This window comes from Malania oleifera, chromosome 9 (assembly GCF_029873635.1).
Source record: "Malania oleifera isolate guangnan ecotype guangnan chromosome 9, ASM2987363v1, whole genome shotgun sequence".
Classification (NCBI taxonomy): Eukaryota; Viridiplantae; Streptophyta; class Magnoliopsida; order Santalales; family Ximeniaceae; genus Malania; species Malania oleifera.
The window spans coordinates 21,305,709-21,327,205 of NC_080425.1; the positions used below are offsets into that span (position 1 = coordinate 21,305,709).

General features: G+C 37.0%; 1 protein-coding gene across 2 annotated transcripts in view; it reads right to left on the reverse strand.

The window, feature by feature from the left end:
• Positions 1-11,649: 11,649 nt before the first annotated feature.
• LOC131164577 (peptidyl-prolyl cis-trans isomerase FKBP12) overlaps positions 11,650-21,497 on the reverse strand; it is a 28,331-nt gene continuing 18,483 nt past the window's right edge. For both annotated transcript variants that reach the window (XM_058121871.1, XM_058121870.1), the window contains exon 6: positions 11,650-12,043. In XM_058121871.1, the coding sequence (XP_057977854.1) occupies positions 11,942-12,043 (102 nt within the window). In that variant the 3' untranslated portion in view covers positions 11,650-11,941. The remainder of the gene's footprint in view (positions 12,044-21,497) is intronic.

The window sequence follows — 21,497 nt, forward strand, 5'->3', positions numbered from 1 at the left end:
CTTACAGACATTTTTGACTCGGCAGTGGTCGACCAGCCATTGTCGGGTCTCGCTTTCGGGTTGGACAACCCATCATGGGGGGTAATACATGACATCAGCTAGCTATTCATCCTAGGTATGTTTTCTGTATTATTAGCTATATCTAACAGTTATGATTAGTATGATTTATTAAAAATATGAAGGTATACGTTTATGCAGTTATGAAATGATTAATGTTTTCTAGTATGAAAAATGTAATGTATATCTATACTATCATTAAATATTCACGTTGCCACATAGCTGTATTTAGTTTATTTTCCCATACTGAGAAGTGTCTCACCCCCAAACATTAAATGATTTTTAGGAAACCCAAGAGGACCGGCGGATCGAGGCCACCGTTGAGATAGTGTAGTTCTACCCTACTAGGAGGGTAAGTTTTTTGTATAGGAGTCATAGGTTAGTGTCGTGGGTTCCTAGATATGAATATATTTTGTATTTTTGGAGATTGTATATAAACACAGATATTTGGGAATGTAGTTAACACTGGTATTTGGATTTTATGGTTACGAAAAATGTGATTTAAATTTACTGCTGCTTAGGTTTCTGCTGTGTATGACAAGTGTCCCCGAAACCTACGGGTTCAGGTTGACTTTGTTATTAATTATGTTTTATTATATAAATATTTAAACAAGTCGTGAAAAGTGTGCTTAATCTCTATAGCTAGAACTCTCATTTACATTATTGTTTGATTGATTTTCTGAGAGAGAGTTTAGCATTAAAGTTCTTCCACCGATTTCATTTGATAAATCAAGTGTGGAAAGACTTTGAGGGTCGAGGTTCTTACATTGTAGTTGCAAGATACCTAAACCTAGATTTTGTGTCCAAGAATCCTTTTCAAAATGCTAGTACTTCAAACAACTCCATGGTACCTTGAATATTAGAATTTATTATTGAGTTTGTTTGGTTGAACTTGCTTAGCATATTTTGAAACCCTGATCTGATCTTGTGTTGTTCACATAGTGTGTTTCAAATATTTCCTGGGTATACACTCTAGATCTGGACAGAAAACCTATACGTGATTGAGTTTTTAGCACACATTAGAGCACTGAGCATATATTTACATATCATTCATGCTTGCATTATTGATTAAGTTGTATTGGTGCACATCTGCTTGTCTAGAAGTGAATTCCTATGTACACACGTTTTATACACATTGGTTGTATTCCAGGCGCGAGCCTGAAGAGGGAGACTAGCCATGTGGAATAGTCCCGGATTGGCTTTAACTTGGTTAGGAAAGCTAGGTGCGCCATCCTGTTAAGGCGTGTTGGTTGAGATCAGTCCCTTGAATTGACCTGGTTGTATTGGGTGCCACTCCACTCGTTTAAGTGAGCATTATAGTGGTAATCTTTGTGCTGGTGTGGCCAGGGCAAGGACGTAGTTACAATTGGCCGAATCCTGATAACATATCGTGCATGTTCTTTACATTTTCGCACTTTACCTTTATTGCACGTGTATGTTTATTTGTTGATTGTGTAGACTAGCCCTAGGTTGTATTGCACTGTTGACAAAACTAGTTAACCTAAGCGATAAATTTTAAATACCCAATTCACCCCCCCCCCCTTGGGGTTGCACCAAATGTATCAGGGGAAATAGCGGAAAGTCTTTCAAGAAGGGCAAACCCAAAAGTGGGGGAGTCGACTATAAAGCATCAACTTGAAAAGAAGCTTCATCGTTTAAAGAGTTCAACACACCTAATGGAAAGAGTAAAATTCTGTGTTACTTGTGTAGAGGCCCTCATAGAGTTTTTGAGTGCCTTCACAAAGCAGCACCTAATGCCTTACAAGCTTCCACTGCTGAGCAAGTAAGGGAAAGTGATAGGGAAGAGGAGGATACCCCATGGATGGGTGCAATGCGGCTAGTGGATGCATTAGAAAAGCAGGCGAAAGCTTCGAAAGTTACACAACCAAAAGGACTAATGTTTGTGGACTTGAGGATCAATGGGAAGAGTACCCGCGCTATGGTTGATATCGAGGCTACTCATAATTTTTTTTCACAAGTAGAAGCAAAGAGACTCAACTTATCCTTGGAGAAGGATATAAGATGCATGAAAGTGGTGAATTCTGTAGCCCATCCTACTCTGGGAGTAACCAATCAAGTGACTGTGAAGCTTGGGCAGTGGGCAAGTCATGCGAATTTCACAGTGGTGTCATTGGATGACTTTCAAGTCATTTTGGGAATGGAATTCCTGAGGGGGACGAAGGCAGTGTTGATGCCCTTTGCGAGTTCCCTGTGTCAAATGGGAGATCACCCTTGCATGATGCAAGTCATTGCGACTAAAGAATACGATGGGAAGTTCCTTTCAGCTATGCAACTTAAGAAGGGGTTAAGAAAGGGTGCGCAGACAAATCTAGCCATGGTGGTGTTAAGTAGGCCAAGAACTAGTGCCTACGACCATGCAAGTTGTGTTTGATGAATATAAGGAAGTGATGCCAAATAAGCTGCCTCATAACTTGCCTCCATGACGGGGTGTGGAGTATGAGATTGAGTTGTTTCTAGGAGTGAAACCACCTGCTAAGGGGTTATATTGGATTGTGCCTCCAGAGCTATCAAAGCACCAGTGTTGTTTAAAGGAAACATGATATGAGCATGCAGATGTGTGTAGACTACTGCGCATTCAACAAGGTGACAGTGCACAACAAGTATCCTATTCTTTTGATTGCTGATTTGCTGGATCAGTTGAGTCATGCCAAGCACTTCACTAAACTTGACTTGAGGTTAGGCTACTATTAGGTGAGAATTGTTTATGGGGATGAGCCAAAAACTACTTGTGTGACGCAGTATAAGGCGTATGAATTCTTGGTGATACCATTCGGGTTTACGAATGTGCTTGCAACATTATGTACCTTGATGAACTAGGTATTTTTGTGAGTACCTCAAAAAGTTTTTTGTGGTATACATGGATGATATTGTTGTTTACAGTTCCACTATAAAGGAACATGACGAGCATCTATAGAAGGTGTTCGACGGGCTGAGGGGGAACAGTCTATATGTGAAAGAAAGAGAAGTGCTATTTTGCTTAATGGAGCATCAAATTCTTTGGTCATATAATTGAGCAAGGTCATATTTAGATGGATATGGAGAAAGTAAGGGCGATTTAAGAATGGAAGATCCCAACGATAGTGAAGGAATTGCGTTCCTCTCTTGGCTTTGCCAACTATTATGGGAAGTTCATAGAGGGGTATTCGTAGAGAACGGCTCCTATGACAGAACTATTAAAGAAGAGTTAGGGGTGGAACTGGACTGAGAAGTGCCAAGGTGCCTTTGATGAATTGAAGTATGTCATGCTGAGAGATCTCATACTTGCTCTTCCAAATGTCATGAAACTCTTCTAGGTGCAAACAGATGCAACAGACTTCGCTCTTAGAGAAGTCTTGTTATAGGAGGAACATCTTGTTGTGTACGAAATAAAAGTGCTCTTTCGCTCAGCGGAGCATCAAATTCCTTGGTCATGTGATTGATCAAGGTCATTTCTAGATGGATATGGAGAAGGTAAGGGAGATATAAGAATGGAAGATCCCAATGACAATGAAGGAGTTGTGTTCCTTTCTTGGCCTTGCCAACTATTATAGGAAGTTCATAGAGGGGTATTCGTGGAGAACGGCTCCTATGCCAAAACTAATGAAGAAGGGTAAGGGGTGGACCTGGACTAAGAAGTGCCAGGGAACCTTTGATGACTTGAAGGATGTCATAATGAGAGATCTGATAGTTGCTTTTACGGATGTCGTGAAACCCTTTGAGGTGCAAATAGATGCATCAGACTTCGCTCTTAGAGGAGTCTTGTTAGAGGAGGGACATCATGTTGCGTACGAGAGCCATAAGCTTATATAAGCAGATCGGAAGTACACAACTCAAGAGAAGGAGTTGTTAGCAGCGATACATTGTCTTCGCATGTAGAGGCATTACTTAGGTCAAGGTTTGTGGTGAAAACAGATAACCTAGGTGTTAGTTATTTCTTTACACAGCTGAAGTTGACACCCGAGCAAGGTTGATGGCTAGAATTCTTGGCAGAATTTGATTTCTCCTTTGAGCATAAGGCGGGGCGCCTAAACCAAGTTGCTGATGCACTATGTAGGAAGGTCGAGCTGGCAGCCTTGCAAATGGTAGCACACTTGACTGTGGGTATTATTACCATGATGATGTAGGAGCATATCAAAGAGAATTTAGCTAAAGATCCAATTACAAAGAACCTAATAAATCTGACCAAAGAGTGCAAACCACATCAGCTCTGAATAGAAGATAGATTGCTGATGACCTATGGTAGCCGGCTCTTTGTGCCATAAGCTGGTGATTTGAGGAATACATTGTTAAGAGAATGTCATGATACTAGGTCCCATCATGGCCAAAGTTGGGAAGGCCTCTTATAGAATCGACCCTCCGACTTGGATGAAAGTGCATTTTGTGTTTAACGTCAACTGCCTCAAGCCGTTCAATGCCAACACTAAAGATCCAAGCAGAAGTCAAGCAACCAGAGTAGAATTGAAGACAGTGCAACCTGACAGACGTGAAGTTGAATATATCCTTGCAGACAAAGAGTTCATATCCTCAAGGAAGAAGCGGCGGGGGTCCCTAGTGAAGTCGAAAGGCCTTAGTGATGAAGAAATCAGTTGGATTTCTATGGAAGATATGCAATCGTTCATGGACAAATTAGAAGTGTACCTAGCATCAAAGTCTACGAGGATGTTGACCATATAAGTGGGGGAGTGTCATGAACCAAGCTTGTTTAGGGTATGCTTGCCTGTGATTGTTTGTCTCGTGCGTTTGGGATGGGTTTCCATTATATAAATACTAGTGTAGGTTTATTTTCTAGTAGTAGTTTCTCCCTATGCCAAATAAGGCAGTATGTGTAATGACCTGAAAAATTAAATAATTAGGAAATACAATAAATGAAATGGATTAATGGGTAATAAGGGAGAAGGAAGGATTTTAAGAAGGAAAAGTAGGCCTTGTCGACGAATGTCCTGTCTTCGTCGACGACTGTCCTTTTAAAACTCGTCGACGAATCCAGTTTCCCGTCGATGAAGGAATCTCAAGAGAGTATTTTTGGAACTCTGAATTTTGTCAACGAAGGTATCTTCTCATCGACGAAGTCTCCATAGTGCCTCGTCGATGAATCCACGTGTCTCGTCAACGAAGCTCTGCCTATAAATAGGTGGTCCTTCATTTTTCAGCGTGAATTTCATGAATTCTCTCTTCTTTTTCTCTATCTAAAACGAACCTCCAGCCTTCTCTCTTCGATTTCGAGCCGCTTTTGACCCAGTTTGACGATCCGAAACCGCCACGTGGTTCATAGGATCGTTCTTTACAAGGCTGTATGAGCTTATCGTTGGATTGAGGGGTTTGGAAAACATCCCAAAATTAGGGTAAGTGAGTTATTTTGGGATTTTCTTAAGGAATAATGTTATTTGGAGCCTAGGAAGTAGTAAATAGGTGTTTTTCTTAAGATCTGAGTTAATTGAAATTTATTTAATTATAATAGGATTTTTGGATTCAGGGTCTAGGTGAACGTTGTGGGTATCAGTTCAAGGATCCTACAGGCGTAGTTTGAAAGTCGGGTAAGAGGGAAATTTATATATTAAATTAGATTTTTCATGAATTAAAATGAATTATGTGTTATTTTTGTATATATATTTATATGTGGGTTTAAAATGTCAGTCATGAAATTTATGTTTTCTGAGCCTAGGACTGTTTATATAGTTATGTATATGTGAAAGTAAATGAATGAAAGTGAAAATATTTTCTAAGGAATTAAGTAAGCAATGAAACGTATTTTCAGTATATAAATATTAATTATGAGTTGGCTTATTTTGTAAGGAATGTATATGAATTTTATTGCTAAAACTATGTGGCATGAGATTTTGTGCAAATATATGTTAGATATACGAGATGCAGGTTAAGTAAAGCTTTATAAATAAAATATGTTATGGACAATGTTGCTTGTGTATATTAAATGCAACCATGTAAATGTAAGACAGCTGAAAGACAGTCATGTTAACAGATTCTAGAGCATTTCTATGTGGACTAACTGTAGCAGATTCTAGAGCATTTCTATATAGAAACTAACAAATGATGGCTAAAGATTAACTCTAGTACGAAGGAATGAAATGAAAATTTTATGCAAGAAAATGACAATGAATTGGGAATGAAATGAAATGATAAAAGTGAATGGTGTAAATGGGAAAGAGTCACTTAAAGTGAAACGAAATGCAAAGTTAAGCTATGAACATGAATAAATTTGTATGAATGTATAATGACAAAAAGGAATGATGTATTATGATATTAGAAATATGTATGTACGTAAAACATGTTACAATTGGGTGAGGCGAACTCTTCGCTTGAGGGCTTGCTAAGAAAGGTGAGTGCACTAGTAGCTTCAGATATGGTAGTAGCTACATAACATACTAGGGTAGAGGAAACCTACTTATATGGGCGGGTAGAATTCTCTATTCTTAGGGCCTTTGCCGGTAAACTATTGTTGAATGCATGAGTACAAGATCAAGTTAACACTTGAGGGCTTACTAAGTAAGGTGAGTGCACTAGTATGCTTTAGTTGTGACCTTAGGGTTACCTAAGTATTAGAACAGAGGGGTGCTACTTGTATGGGCGGGTAATCACCCCTATCCTTGGGTAATCTCGTGAGTTAAATATTTGCGTGTGATTGTGTAGGTATAGAAAACGATTTCAATGTTACATGATGATTTGTAAATGTAATTAAAAAGATATTTATTTACCTTATGTTGGCCACATGCTGTTTTAATATATATATATATATATATATATATTTTCTTCCCTTACTGAGATGTGTCTCACCCGAATATGAATGCATCTTTTTCAAGACATCCTCAAGGTCCGGCTTAGGAGCTAGAGGGTATTTTAGCATTTTTTTAGGAATATAAAGAAACAGGGTATATGTTAATGACAGTTTGGATGTAAATATTTATGTCTTTATGTTTTATGGATGTTAAGGGATGAATGATTGTGAAAATACTGAAATGTTTTAGGGGATATGTATATATGGAAATGAAGGTGATGGATGGTTTTTATGGATTTATAGATAGAAAATAGAAAACTCTGGTATATTACGGTTTTATGGTTTCATATTATATGGAGATTATGTTTATGTTTTCCGTTGGGTATATTGTGAATTATGGATTATCAGGTATAACGCGTCGGACTCGGGTTTAAGGGTTCGGGGCGTTACAGTATGACTCTTCGGTCACTTTGATGTTTCCTAGTGTTAGAGTGAGAATTGCATAGAAAGCTCTTTATGGGAGGGTGAGTGTTCATCAACTTGTAAAACTCACTTGATATTGTCAATATGTTTAGTCTACTTGGCTCCCTTGCTAGACACATACTGTCAGCAAAGGTGTTGTTAATGAATTATGTTGCTTCAATGTTTGCTGCTTACTTGCTATTGCTTTCATAGTTGCTTACTACTTCCGCTGATATTTGATTGAATGATAATGAAAGTGTTTCGTGGATGAATTGTGGTAAACGATAGACTAACTAGTTAAACAATAGTGCTTTAGCTAACACTGCACGGTCCTTTCATAAAGGTGTGAAAGAGTCGGCCCGTGACACTAGGCATGGTCCAAAGACGAGAGCCTTGTATTAATCTTTATGGTTGGTGGCTTTAAAGCTAAGCCACAATGTTAGCTCGGTAGCTTTATTCGTAAAGGAAAGGAATGAAAATGAAGGGAAAGAAGTTCTAGAACCAGAATATGATCAAAAGCAAAGAGATAACCAACTAGATTCGGAGCTCGCATAAGCAATAAAATAAATATCTAATGGGCAAGGGCCACAAGGCCTAAGACTAGAAAATAAAAAATAGAGAAACAACAAATGAGAAACAAATGGTGTACCTAAGAGTGAAAGGGATGCAAGAAGGTGGACGCCAAAAATGAAGGATTGGAGTCATTGGAGGGTTAGAGCAAAGGAATGGATTCAAAGCTAGAACAAGTCTTGAAATAAGAGGCTCAAAAAAAGATATGAAATAAGGAAAGTGGAGAATGAAAATAACCAGGATTTAAATACCAGATGAAAGTAGTGCAAGCCCAAAGCAAGGCAACACATGGCAAGCATAGGGTGCATCAAGAATCCCTACTAATGACACATTCCCTACACACACGCACACCTCAAGAACTGAAAGCCAAAACATATGGTCATATGGATTCACAAAGGATTCCCATCAAAATCCAGGGTGGAGAATAAAGTAAAGTGCTAGGGATGGAGCTTTGAGTTTGGGATAAGCATTGAGGAACGTCTCCACAAAACCTTCTCACATTATAGAGGAGTGCCTTGACAAACTAATGTCGATTGCCAAACTGGATTGATGTTGTGCAATACTAGTCTTAATATCCCTCGACTTAGTGTTACTAATAAGAGGTTAAAGACTTAATCGATCCATTAAGGACACTACCACATTGATCATAAGAGCTATGCCCTAAGCCCACTACCTAAAGTGTGAGGAAAGTTAAAACTCCAAAAATATTTTTGGAAGCCCAGAAGAGGGGACATTGCATAAAAAGAATGAGGAAAGAAAAAAGAGAAAGTAAGTTATACATATCTAATTCTCTCAAATGTCTCCCTCTCATAATTCTTACTAACTTAAATATCATATGGTTTTTCTAGAGCACTTCTCCGATCACTCCTTTTGTTTTGCTAGCGAAACGAGATTCACGGAGCCTCACGATATCCAAAGATACTATCCATCCAAAAACTACTTCAACACTTCATACTACTTTAGAGTTCATTTGGTTTGATTTGATTTAATTTTTCAATAACAAATTTAAATCAAGTTAAACTTCTTTAAAAAAAATTATTAACATTTTTTAATTTTAGGCAAGATCAAATCAATTTCCACAATTAGTTTACTTGTTTCCACGATCACATAAATATGATAAATATTTATGATAGTATTGCTCTTTGCCTATCATTATGTTATTCAGTGATTTTTAATCATTTAGTGCATTATAAATTCATGTTTCATTTCATAGAAGCGATTATCTCCCTTTTCTGTAAGTTATTGCCAGAGAAGCAAAGAACCCATGGGTTCGTTTGTCTTCTACTCTGTCGTTTACAATTACATCATTTTTCTTGATTAACGATTTTATTTGATGAAATAAAATTAAAAAATAAAAATAAATTATTTTTATTATATTTTCTTGTTAGATTAAATAAGGATGAAGATTTATTCTAATAATTAAAAATTAAAACATAAATTCTTTAACAAAAAAACATGAGAAGAATGGATTCTTATTAGTTTCTTTTACATATATATTTCAAATTTCAAATGAGAGCTAACTGTTTCTTCCACCCCTCCCCCACCCCCACTTAAATATATTTTACCTCCTTTAAATCTCAACTCAAAAAAACTCCATATTTGTTTGGTGTGGTTGCAAGTACTCAAAATTCACATAAAACCGATCCAACCTAACTTAGCCCCTCGACTATGGTACTTTAAAAATACTCATGCTGCGTTTACAAGTATGGATTCCAGATCTTGAATTTGGACAAATTTTAATACAGTTTTACATTGCATTTTACCCAAATATAATATAATTCCAAATCCAAAACTTATCCAAACATTAGGGTTATAATAGTTATCACTTATAATAAGGGGAGCAAAAGACATTTACCTCTCTTGAGGTTTCAGAAACCCCATGAGTCTCATGCGATTTCAAAAGTTTGACATTTAATTTTTTGAAACACTACACCCCTTAAAAGATATGTCTGTTTGTAAATTATAAAGAGAGGTTCGTATTTTTTGACAAATTTTCAAAAAGGTCTATGAAATTCTTGAAATCTTAAGCGAGGTTTCTGAAATTTTTGAAATCTCAAAAGAGTTTTGTATCTTTTTACTAAATCTCAGAAAAGATCAATGTCAGTGTCCAGCCCACGTCATCAAAAAAAAAAACATGATTTTACAATAACTAAAATATGATAATAATAGCATATAGTGCTAAATTTATATTTTATATTTTAAAAATAGGCGGAATCCAATACTTGTAAATTGTGATTTTATAAATTAAAATATTTATCCAACGATCAGTTAATACTTTTGAATTATAAGTAAAATTTACATTTATGATGGTGGGAGTACTTCAATGTAGATAAGGATTAATATATGATTTTACTCATATAGTATAGACATAAATCTATTTTAATATATTAAACATATAAAGAACAGCTCATGAATCAATGATAAGGTCGTTTGCTTTATGATCAATGGTCATGAGTTTGAGTTGAAGGAACCAGTCTCCTTATTGTGATAACCCTTCTACCTACCCTTGCAAAGCCAAGAGTCTTTTGGCCAGAGAATGTCCCCATATTAAACATATAACTTTACCCATTTTATTTTTAGTTTATTATTTTAATTATTATAAATTATAAATTAATAATATAATCAATTATTATTACTAAAAAACGCATGTAATAATAACTAGCGTTGGGACTACAAGCAAATAGACTAGAGAATTTTCTATCTACATCGGAGTGTTTTGGGTTATTATCTTTTCGCCCTCATGATGGATGAAGTTAGTAGTAATATCCAAAATAAGGTTCCATGGTATATGTTGTTTGCAGATAATATCGTCTTAATTGATGAAACTAGGGATGGAATAGAATTTAGGTCAAAAATATAAAGATGAGCTTTAGAATTTAAAAGTTGTAGGATAAGTAGAAATAAGACAGAATATATGAAACGTAATTTCAATCATAACATAAAAAATATTAAAGAAAATATTAAACTTGATGGTCTAACAATTAATAGCATTAGTAGATTTCAATACCTTGAATTTATTATACAAAAATGAAAATGTAATACATATACTTAAAGCAGGTTGGATAAAATGGAGTGATGCTTTGAGTGTACTTTGTGATCGTAAAATACCCTAAAATTTCAAAATATTAGACAACTAAGAAACAACATATCCAAATAATGAAGTTGTACAATATTAAGGTGGATGAACGTATAACAGTCAAAAAAAAAATTAAGAAATGAACTTATTCGCGATAAAAGAAGATAAGGGAAGAACAACTCGTATGATTTCAACATGTGCAACCTAAGCAAAATAGTGCACTAGTGAATAACAAATTATTATAAGGGACAATGGAAAGAGTGAGGATGATCCTCAAATAGGCTGTAATAACAATGTAGGGATTTAATAGTTCTAAATTTGTTAGGAAAAATTGTCCATGCCCATGCAAATGATCTCACCTAATGAGACTTAAAGAATACTTTGTAATTATTGTCATATTTATCAAATTAAAAATTATGAGTCATACTTCAATAATTTTATTATAATTTATAATTTTTTAATCAAATTATATTGCACTTATCCCGACAGTAGCACAACAAGAAGTCATCTTAAATCTCTATATGAATTCTTTTTTATCCAATTCACCCGGTTGAAAGCATTTTTCTCCACTAAATTAAAGGCTGTAACAATTTTTTTTATTTTATATAAATTTTTATTTATTCGTGTGTGCTTGTGTTTGAAACTAACCAAATTTATTAAAGGGAGAAATATGTAATTTAAGAATTCACAGCTTGTTCCTATTTTAAGAACAAAATATAATGGCTATTTACTTTCCAACGACAGCTTCACAAACTTATCCAACTCAACAATTATTTATCACATATCAAATTCAGCACTGCTGCAGTTCATATTCTAGGGAGGGCATCCCAACACTTGCATCCTATTTTGCTGAAGTAAAGTACCAATGGAAGAGAGAGAGAGAGAGAGAGAGAGAGAGAAAGACAAAGAGAGGTTGACGATAACACACTACAGTCATCGACGGTCGCAGAGTCGTAGTAAGATAATAAGAGTATTTATATATTATAGTGTTTATTAGAGATGAGATTGTGAACAGCTCCAACTCTCTAAGTCAGCCTAATAAGCACTCACTGCGCGCTCAATACTTCGATCTCGAAAACCAACGCCGAGTTAGGCTGAATTCCCCATGCTGGAAATCCATTGGGACCGTAGGCATAGTCTGGAGAGCACTGCAAAAACATCAAAAATGAATATATGTTGGTTGCACAAGCTACTTTCAAATCAAGAATTTGGGAATGGTAAACACCATTCACATATACTAAACATTCTGTAATCAAGAAAATCCCATTCCTAATACCTTGCTAAGTAATAAAAAAAAAATGAAATTATACGTGTCCAACTAAAAAGATGATAATTACATGACAGGCTTAGAATCAATTTCTCTAATCTATTGGGAGGACTAGTGCTTATAGTAACCCAAAACATTTTTAAATGACATTACATGCATTACTTACCAAATAACATTTTCATTTTAAAATATATTTTGATACAAGCAAAGCACAACAGCAAAGAGAGAGAGAGAGAGAGAGATAGAGGTAGATCACCTGAGTAAGGTGGTTCATGGGCTAGGTTGAGCTCAAATTTCCAACAGAATCAACTAGACCAATTTCAAAAAGAGCTCAAAGCAAAGTCGAAGATACGGATGGATTGGTTTAAATCAGTTTGATATTCAAGTGGGATCAGATTCAGTTGGCAATTTAGTTTTTTCTTTTTTTCTTTAAGAAGCAAATAACATGGAAAAGTAAAAGCGTAAGTGAAATTTTGCAGAACATAAGCTTAAGTCTCTAATAGCTTAAAGTAAGGAGATTGAAATGAAAAGGGTTTCTCCAAAGAACACTAAACTCAAACTTCAGCCTCCTCTCCCTTTATTTATTATCATTTTTTCCTTTTTTTTTTTTTTTTTTTTTTTGGCCATTATATTCAGAGCAAGTTAGGTCAAATGATTTATACTTTTAAACCCGTTATCCGACTCCCATGTTTGGTTTATATGAAATTACAATTCACAATCTAATTCAAACACTATAAAATCATTATTTGTAAGCCGGATCGAGTTGGGTTGAATTGGTTGGATTGGGAGGTTCTATGAGCACCCTTACACCTAAAACGTGAGGGGGCAAAAATAATGAAGGCCCAGCAAATGGTGGGTTCTGTGCTCCAGAAAGAAAGGAAGATCATGGGGTGTTTCTACACGGGTCAGTGAGTTATTTGCTCTCATATGGTGGTGGGGCGACTCTGCAGAGGCACAGCAATGATATATGGTAGATATAAAGAGAGAGAAAGTGATGAAGGGCTATTATAGCTTTGAGGGGTGGAAGCATTTTCACTTTTCATGCATAGCCACACTAGCTAGGTAGGTTCCTTTAATTTACTGGAGAGCAAAAGTAAGAGAAAGAGTTCATTTCTTTTCCCCTCCCAGCAAAGCCCTCTCTCCAGCCCCTCTGCTTCAGACCAAACAGAAAAAACACATGGCATGTGCTATTGCAGGCGAAGCATGCATCTCCAAACAAGCTAACCACAAATGGGCTTACTTCTTGTGGCATGTGCTATCGAATTGTTTCATGCATGGCTGAACTAGAAGTCATGGGGTAGGAGACTTCTAATTATATATGACAAATTATTTTGGGGACCTACATTGCTAATGGACAAATTTCCAATATATTAGGCATTATGATTCATAGTGATAGCACGTCTTTTTTATTCATATGAATTGATGGATGTTTTAAAGAATACAAGATAATTATATCATTATACTAAAAATATTGATATTAGAAGGGATTTATTGGAAGAACTGAAAAATCTTACTTATATGAAAGATTCATAATTCCTAGAAATTTTAATAGCTTTTCAAGTCTAAATTGTTGTACTTTTGCTCTTACTTCTATTCTCCTATAAATAAAAGTACACCACATTGCTAGTTTGGGTATGCATGAAACGTGAAAACACACACCACCCCGCAGCTATAAAAGCTCTTCATCTCTCTCTCTCACTCTCTTTTATATATATATATATATATATCAACATCGTGCCGTCACGAGTCTAGCATGTTCAAGACATTATGCTTGCCTGTGATCACTTGTCTCATGCGTACTTGTCTCGTGCGTTGGCGATGGGTTTCCATCATGTAAATACTAGTGTAGGTTTATTTTCTACTAGTTGTCTCACTGTATGCCAAATAAGGCAGTATGACTCCTTGGTCACTTTGATGTTTCCTAGTGTCAGGATGAGAATTGCATATTAAGCTCTTTAGGGGAGGATGAGTGTTCATCAGTCTTGTAAAACTCACTAACTCTTGTCAACGTGTTTAGTCTACTTGTCTCCCTCGCTAAACACACAATGTTAACGGAGGTGTAATTAATGCATTACGTTACTTCAATGTTTACTGCTTGTTTGCCACTGCTTTCATAATTGCCTACTGCTTCCGCTACTATTTCATTGAATGCTAATGAAAGTGTTTCATGGATGAATTGTGGTAAACGATAGGCTGGCTAGTTAAGCAAGAGTGTTTTACCTAATGCCGCACAGTCCTTTCACAAAGGTGTGAAAATAGTCAGCCCGTAACACTTCGTTTCAGAGCTCGGTTAGTTGCTACGTGAATTCAGTTACCTTCGTTGTGGGATTGGGAAAGTTTTGGTAAGTGACCATGGAACCAACCAATGCTGAGAGAATCAGCGTGCTAGAAGCAGAGGCTGAGACAACAGCCAACAATGTGGCCACAGAGGTGGCCCAACTGAGGGAACTTGATGAAGTGATGGGATCACAAAAGCATCAAGCAAGTTTGATAAGTGAAATGTCCGAGGACTTTCACAATACAGTGGAAACATTGCAATCGCAGATAGCTGATCTAGATGCAAAGATGAATATGATGGTTCTTACTATGGGAAACTCTAACACTCCGAGGTTTAGCAAGACCAAAGTATTAGAACTCAGGACATATGGGGGTGCCCGTGATTGATATGGAGTAGTACTTTCACATTGTGGGATGGCCTCAGAACAGGTGAAAGTGGATACTGCAACCATAAACTTGGTTGATGACGCCAAACTGTGGTGGCATACCAAGTACAATGAAATTAAAAATGGCACGTTGTGTAGTGGATACTTGGGCAAAATTGAAGAAAGAGCTCAAGGCCGAATTCTTTCTTGAGAACGTTGAGTATAATGCTAGGAAAAAGCTAAGAGACCTCAAGCATAGTGGGTCAATCAGGGAATACGTGAAACAATTTTCTGCTTTGATGTTGGATATCCGGGACATGTCAGAAAAGGATAAGTTATTCTATTTTCTTGAGGGATTGAAACCATGGGCAAGAACTAAACTTCATAGGCAAAGAGTTCAAGACTTGTCTACCGCGCAAGCTGCCGCAGAACGCTTGATTGACTACGCTGGCGATAACACCACTTTGTCCAAAGAGTTTGGCAAAGGGGGAATAGTGGAAAGTCTTTCAAGAAAGGCAAACCCAAAAGTGGGGGAGCCGACTCTAAGGTCTTAACTTCGAAGGAAGCTTCATCATCTTGAGGGTTCAACGCACCCAATGGAAAAGGGAAAATTTCATGCTACTTGTGTGTAGGCCCTCACAGAATTGTTGAGTGCCCACACAAGGGAGCACTCAATGCCTTACAAGCTTCCACTTCGGGATAAGTGTTGAAAAGTGTTGGCCTCACATGGCTTATTAATCTTGTTTTGATGATAACAAATAAAATGGTATTTAACATGTTGGAGTTGTAAGTATTAATCTTCAAGTAACAGGTATTTAAAGCTCAAGTTTAAGTTTAAGTAACTCAAGATAAGGTAATCACAAGAGTACAATGAAAACATACAAATAAGTGATTCAAGTAAAGCTCAGATCAAAGTGTCACAAAGCTCAAAGTTTGACACATATCATGGAAGCTCAAAGAATGTTGAAGCTCAAGACAAGATGGACTCAAAGCAAAGACATACATGAACACTTCAAGAATTGAAGGATTTAGAGTCTTAAGGAAGTCTTATGTGAGTACTTCAAGTAAAAGTCAATATAAATGTATTGAAACTCTTAGGTTAATTACTTGGACCTAAATACTTTTTAAAATACTTGGAAAATATTTTTATAAGGTCAAAAGTTATTTTAAAAAAGGTTTAAATTATTTTTGGAATGAAAAGCACCAAAACAAGATTTTCCAAATTCTGTTATTTTTTCTATATCCGCATTGATGAGTACTTTTTTCTATCAAACACTCCTTATCTTAAAAAGTATTCAACATGAAAGTTGTGGGATTTTCTCTAGCTTTCTATTGATACCAAGAACGTCAAATTTGGGGTTGTATAGAAAAAGTTATGACCAAAATACTGAAGGGTGCTCAAAACTGACATCAGGATAGGTGCCTCACAGATTTGTATCAAGCGCCTGACTTTGCAATCCGAGGCGCCTGTCCATGTTTTCCCAAGCGCCTGACACAACACTACCTCTTTAAAATAAGTTGGGTTTTAACTTGCCAGGCGTCTGACCCTTTTGATAGGCGCCTGACCTTCATAAAATTTGAAATTTTAACAACCGGGAAAAGTTTCTAAAATTGGTTTCTAAAGCTCAAAACTTCGTGCAAACTTAGGAAACACTCCAAGTAAACTTGGGGAACAAGGAATTCACTTTTTAAAATCTATACATATCCCTCTAGGCAAAGATTTTTATAATAGAGAAATATTTTCAGGAATCAACATACTCTCAAGTGCTCTCAATTCTCAAAGGCTATCTTACTCACACCTTACTGATCTTTCAACTGAATTTTTGCTGAACTTCTCATACCGAAATTAAGCATCAAATCTAAATCTTTCAATCGTAGAAAGATTATACAGGTGATAGATTTACATTGAGCTTCAATTTCATTATATTGAGATTTACATTGAAGTATATTTTGTGCTTACACTTGTACTAACTTGCTCTATCTGAGAGTGATTCTTGTGCACAAACTCTTCTTGTTTCTTGTTTCTTGATGGTTCAAGGCTATTGGATCATTGTAACCGAGCGTGGGGTATCGCTTGGAGAGGGAGCTCCACCTTATTGAAGGAGGGATTGTAACGGTGTATTCCGCCCGTAAAGGAACGTGTTAGTAGAATCCTTAGGTTGTTACCTAAGGCGAGGACGTAGGCTGGGTATAAGCCGAACCTCGTAAAAAACTCGGTCTCACTCTCTTTCCCTTACTCTTTATTTTCCAGCATACTTATTAACTGCGTGGTTGATTTAAATTTCTTGATCCTAAATACTACATAGATTAGACTTTAAATGAACAAAAGATTAATATGTTTTTGGGACTTGCGGAAATTGAAAGGAAGTACGTTGGTTGATCAATATAAATTTCGGAAACCATAAGGAAGTACGTTGATTGGTTAACACCCAAAACCTATAAATTGAAAGTTTATTTGAAATCTGAATTTTGGAAAGAGTGTTGGATGTTATATTACTAATCAAATTGAAAGACCAATTTCATTAATACAAGGCTTAATCTCTGCAAGTATTCAAATTCAAAATTTGCTACTTAATCACTAAATCTTGATAGTGCTGCAGTTCATACATTAACTTGTGTTTGGTAAATCAATTGGTTGATTTTCATTAAGAATCATTACTTTGTGTTGATATTAAATCAATTCATTAATTGAGTGTGATTTGTGATAAACCTATACAAGCATTGAATATCAAATTATTCTTAAGTGATTGCTAAATATAAAATAAGTTGGGAATTTATAAAAGGAATTAAAAGAAAAATTTTATAAACCCAATTCACCCCCCCTCTCTTGGGACTACGCCTTAGTTTTTCAAAAAGTGATGAGGAAGAGGAGAATACTCTGAGGGTGGGTGCAATACGTTAGGTGAGCGCATTGGAAAAGCATACGAAAGCTCCAAAAGTTACACAAGCAAAAGGATTGATGTTTGTGGACTTGAAAAATCAATGGGAAAAGTACCCCCGCTATGGTGGATACCGAGACTACTCATAATTTTGTTTCGCAGTTGGAAGCAAAGAGACTCAGCTCATCCTTAGAGAAGGATACAAGACACATGAAAGTAGTTAATTCTATAGCCCAGCCTACTCTGGGAGTAGCCAAGCAAGTGACTGTGAGGTTTGAACAGTGGGAAGGTCATGCGCATTTCACAGCGCTGCTATTGGATGACTTTCCAGACACTTTGGGAATGAAATTCCTTAGGGAGACAAAGGCAGTGTTGATGCCTTCTATTGGTTCCCTATGTCCGATGGGAGATCACCCATGCATGGTGCAAGTCGTTGTGACGAAAGGAGACGATGGGAAAGTTCCATTTAGCCATGCAACTCAAGAGGGGATTAAGAAAAGGTGAGCAAACATATCTAGCCACAATGGTGGTAGATAAAGAAGTAGGCCAAGAGCGGGTGCCTACGACCATCCAAGCGATGTTGAAGGAGTACATGATGCCAGATAAGCTGCCTCATAACTTGCCTCCACGACGAACTGTGGAGCATGGAATCGAGTTGTTGCTAGGAGTGAACCCCCCCACTACAGGGCCATATCGAATGGTGACTCTAGAGCTAGCAGAGCGGAGGAAACAACTTGAAGAGTTGGAAGCAGATATGTTCGCCCTCCCAAAGCATCGTTGGGAGCATCGGTGTTGTTTCAAAGGAAACATAAAGAGCATCTACGGAAGGTGTTCGACAAGCTGAGGGGAAACAATTTGTATGTGAAGAAAGAGAAGTGCTCTTTCGCTCAACGGAGCAACAAAGTCCTTGGTCATGTGATGGAGCAAGGTCATATCCGGACGGTTGGAGAAGGTAAGGATGATTCAAGAATGAAAGATCCCCACGACAGTGAAGGAGTTGCCCTCCTTTCTTGGCCTTACCAACTAATACAGAAAGTTTGTAGAGAGGTATTTGCAGAGAATGACTCCAAAAACAGAACTACTGAAGCAGAGGTATTATTGGCCGCACATGCGTGATGATGTTGATTATACCCGAACTTGTCTCATTTTCCAACAAGACGAGGTGGAGCGAAGGAAGATTGCAGGGTTACGGGAGCCCCTACCAATACCATCCAAACTATGGGAAAGTGTCTCACTGGACTTCATCACCAACCAACCCAGAGTAGGAGATGCAGGGTCTGTACTTGTGGTTATAGATAGGTTTTCGAAGTATGATACGTTCATAGCCGCACCAAAGTACTGTTCGGCAGAGGAGACGGCACAATTATTCGTTACGAATGTTGTGAAATATTTGGGTGTTCCCTAAGACATTGTTTGTGACCGAGACTCAATATTCACTGGAACTTCTTGACAAGACTTTTCATAATCCCCGGTTCACATCTTGACATCTCTTCGAGTTATCACAGACAGATGACCGGAGAGATTCAATGGGCTACTAGAACAGTACTTGCGTCATTTTGTCAACGACATCCAGAAGAATTGGGTGCAACAACTTGATGTGGCTCAGTTCTGTTTCAATGCCCAAAGGAGCTTAACAACCAACAAGAGCCCTTTTAAACTTGTTACAAGCCATCGGCCGCTATTGTCTCACACAGTGGATGAGTCGTACAGAGGAAAGAGTCCCAAGGTATACATCTTCGCAAGAGAATGGAGACGGAATGCAAAGATTGCGCGAGCCTACCTGGAGAAAGCTTCTAAGCAGATGAAGAAGTGGGCATATTAGGGGGGAAGACCGCAGCACTTCAACTGGATGAAAGTGCATCATGTGTTTCACGTCAACTGCCTCAAGCCATTCAATGCCGACACCGACGATCCGAGCAGAAGTCAGTCAAACAGAACAAAGTTCAAGACAGTACAACCTGACAGACGTGAAGTTGAAGATATCCTTGCAAGCAAAGAGTATCCTCAAGGAAGAAGCGGCGAGAGTTCTTAGTGAAGTGGAAAGGCCTTAGTGATAAAGAAATCAACTAGATTTCTGCGGAAGATATGCAACCATTCGTAGACAAAGTTGAAGTGTACTTAACGTCAAAGTCTACGAGGACATTGACCGCATAAGTGGGGGAGCGTCATGAGCCTAACTTGTTCACGGCATTATGCTTGCCTGTTACCGCTTGTCTCGTGCATTGGGAATGGGTTTCCATCATGTAAATACTAGTGTAGGTTTATTTTCTACTAGTTGTTTCTCTGTATGCCAAATAAGACAGTATGACTCCTCAGTCACTTTGATGTTTCCTAGTGTCAGGATGAGAATTGCATATAAAGCTCTTTAGGGGATGGTGAGTGTTCATCAATCTTGTAAAACTCACTAGCTATTGTCAACGTGTTTAGCTTACTCGCCTCCCTCGCTAAACACACAATGTTAACGGAGGTGTTGTTAATAAGTTGCGTTCTTCAATGTTTACTGCTTACTTGCCACTGCTTTCATAATTATTTACTACTTCCGCTGCTATTTGATTGAATGCTAATGAAAGTGTTTCGTGGATGAATTGTAGTAAACAATAGGCTGGCTAGTTAAGCAAAAGTGCTTTAACTAGCGCCACACAGTCCTTTCAAAAAGATGTGAAAATAGTTGGCCCATGACACCAAGCAAAGGCACCACCACTGCCATATGAGAGCAAATATGACACAGGAGTGTGCTCAACCAATGCAAATGAATTAGGACTGCTAGAAAGTGACTTAATCGTGCAAACAAATTCAGTTCTTGAAGCTGTGGACCAACAGGTTTTGGCCCAATTTTTAGCCTATTTGAAAAGGTTCAAAAGGATAAAAAGAACTAAAGTTATCTGAGGGGCATGTATAAGCAAATTAGAGTGTGACTTTGCGTGAAAACTAGAGACTTTGGCCTTTCCTTGTTTCTCTTTGGTTTTATATCTCTTTTGTCAATAGTGAACTTTATCTTTAAACTTTGCATCTTTAGAGTGGTGAATTTTCTTTCTTGTGGGTCTGGATTCTGTTAAGAGGTGAGCAAAGCTATCTGTTGTGTGTGCGCATGTGGACTGCTAGTAGCTCATTTCTAGCAACCCGACATCAAAATAACCCACTTGCTCCACACAGAAACCTCCACAATCTTCTTTCCTCCCTCCCTTCTTGAAGGGCAACACCCACCCTATCTATTTTTGCTATGAAAATAGTAATAATAATAATATTGCAACACCCACCACCAGTCAAACCTCCATTGTTGACACCCACCTTCGTGTCTTTGCTCTCTCTCTAAGCCGTTGTGCATTTATTATTATTATTATTATTATCTCTCTCTCTCTCCAACCTAAATCATATACCATATACACTTTGTTATATTATTATTATTATTGTTATTGTTATTATTATTATTATTCCACTGGTCATTATTTTTTTCAAAGTGATATCATAAGTTGGTTCCTGTATTAATTTAAGTGAAATTTATTTGTCTTCATATTTTTAAATAGTACAATTAATTATTTATACGTATTAGATTTACACAATTGAAGTTGTTATTTTATGACTTGAACTTCTTCTTGGTTTTTTTAAAAGTAAATGAATAAATAAAAATGGTGAGTTCATAGCAATCAATAGTAAAACAATAAAGTATACTAAAAGTAGGTCAACACTTTGTGTGTAACTCGATAAGTTTTGTTAACATCGTTAAACCTAATCTAAATGACATGTAATTATGCAAAATTACTTAGTTCAAGTCCTTAATTGTACTAATTAAAACTATATGGATTAAGATAAATTT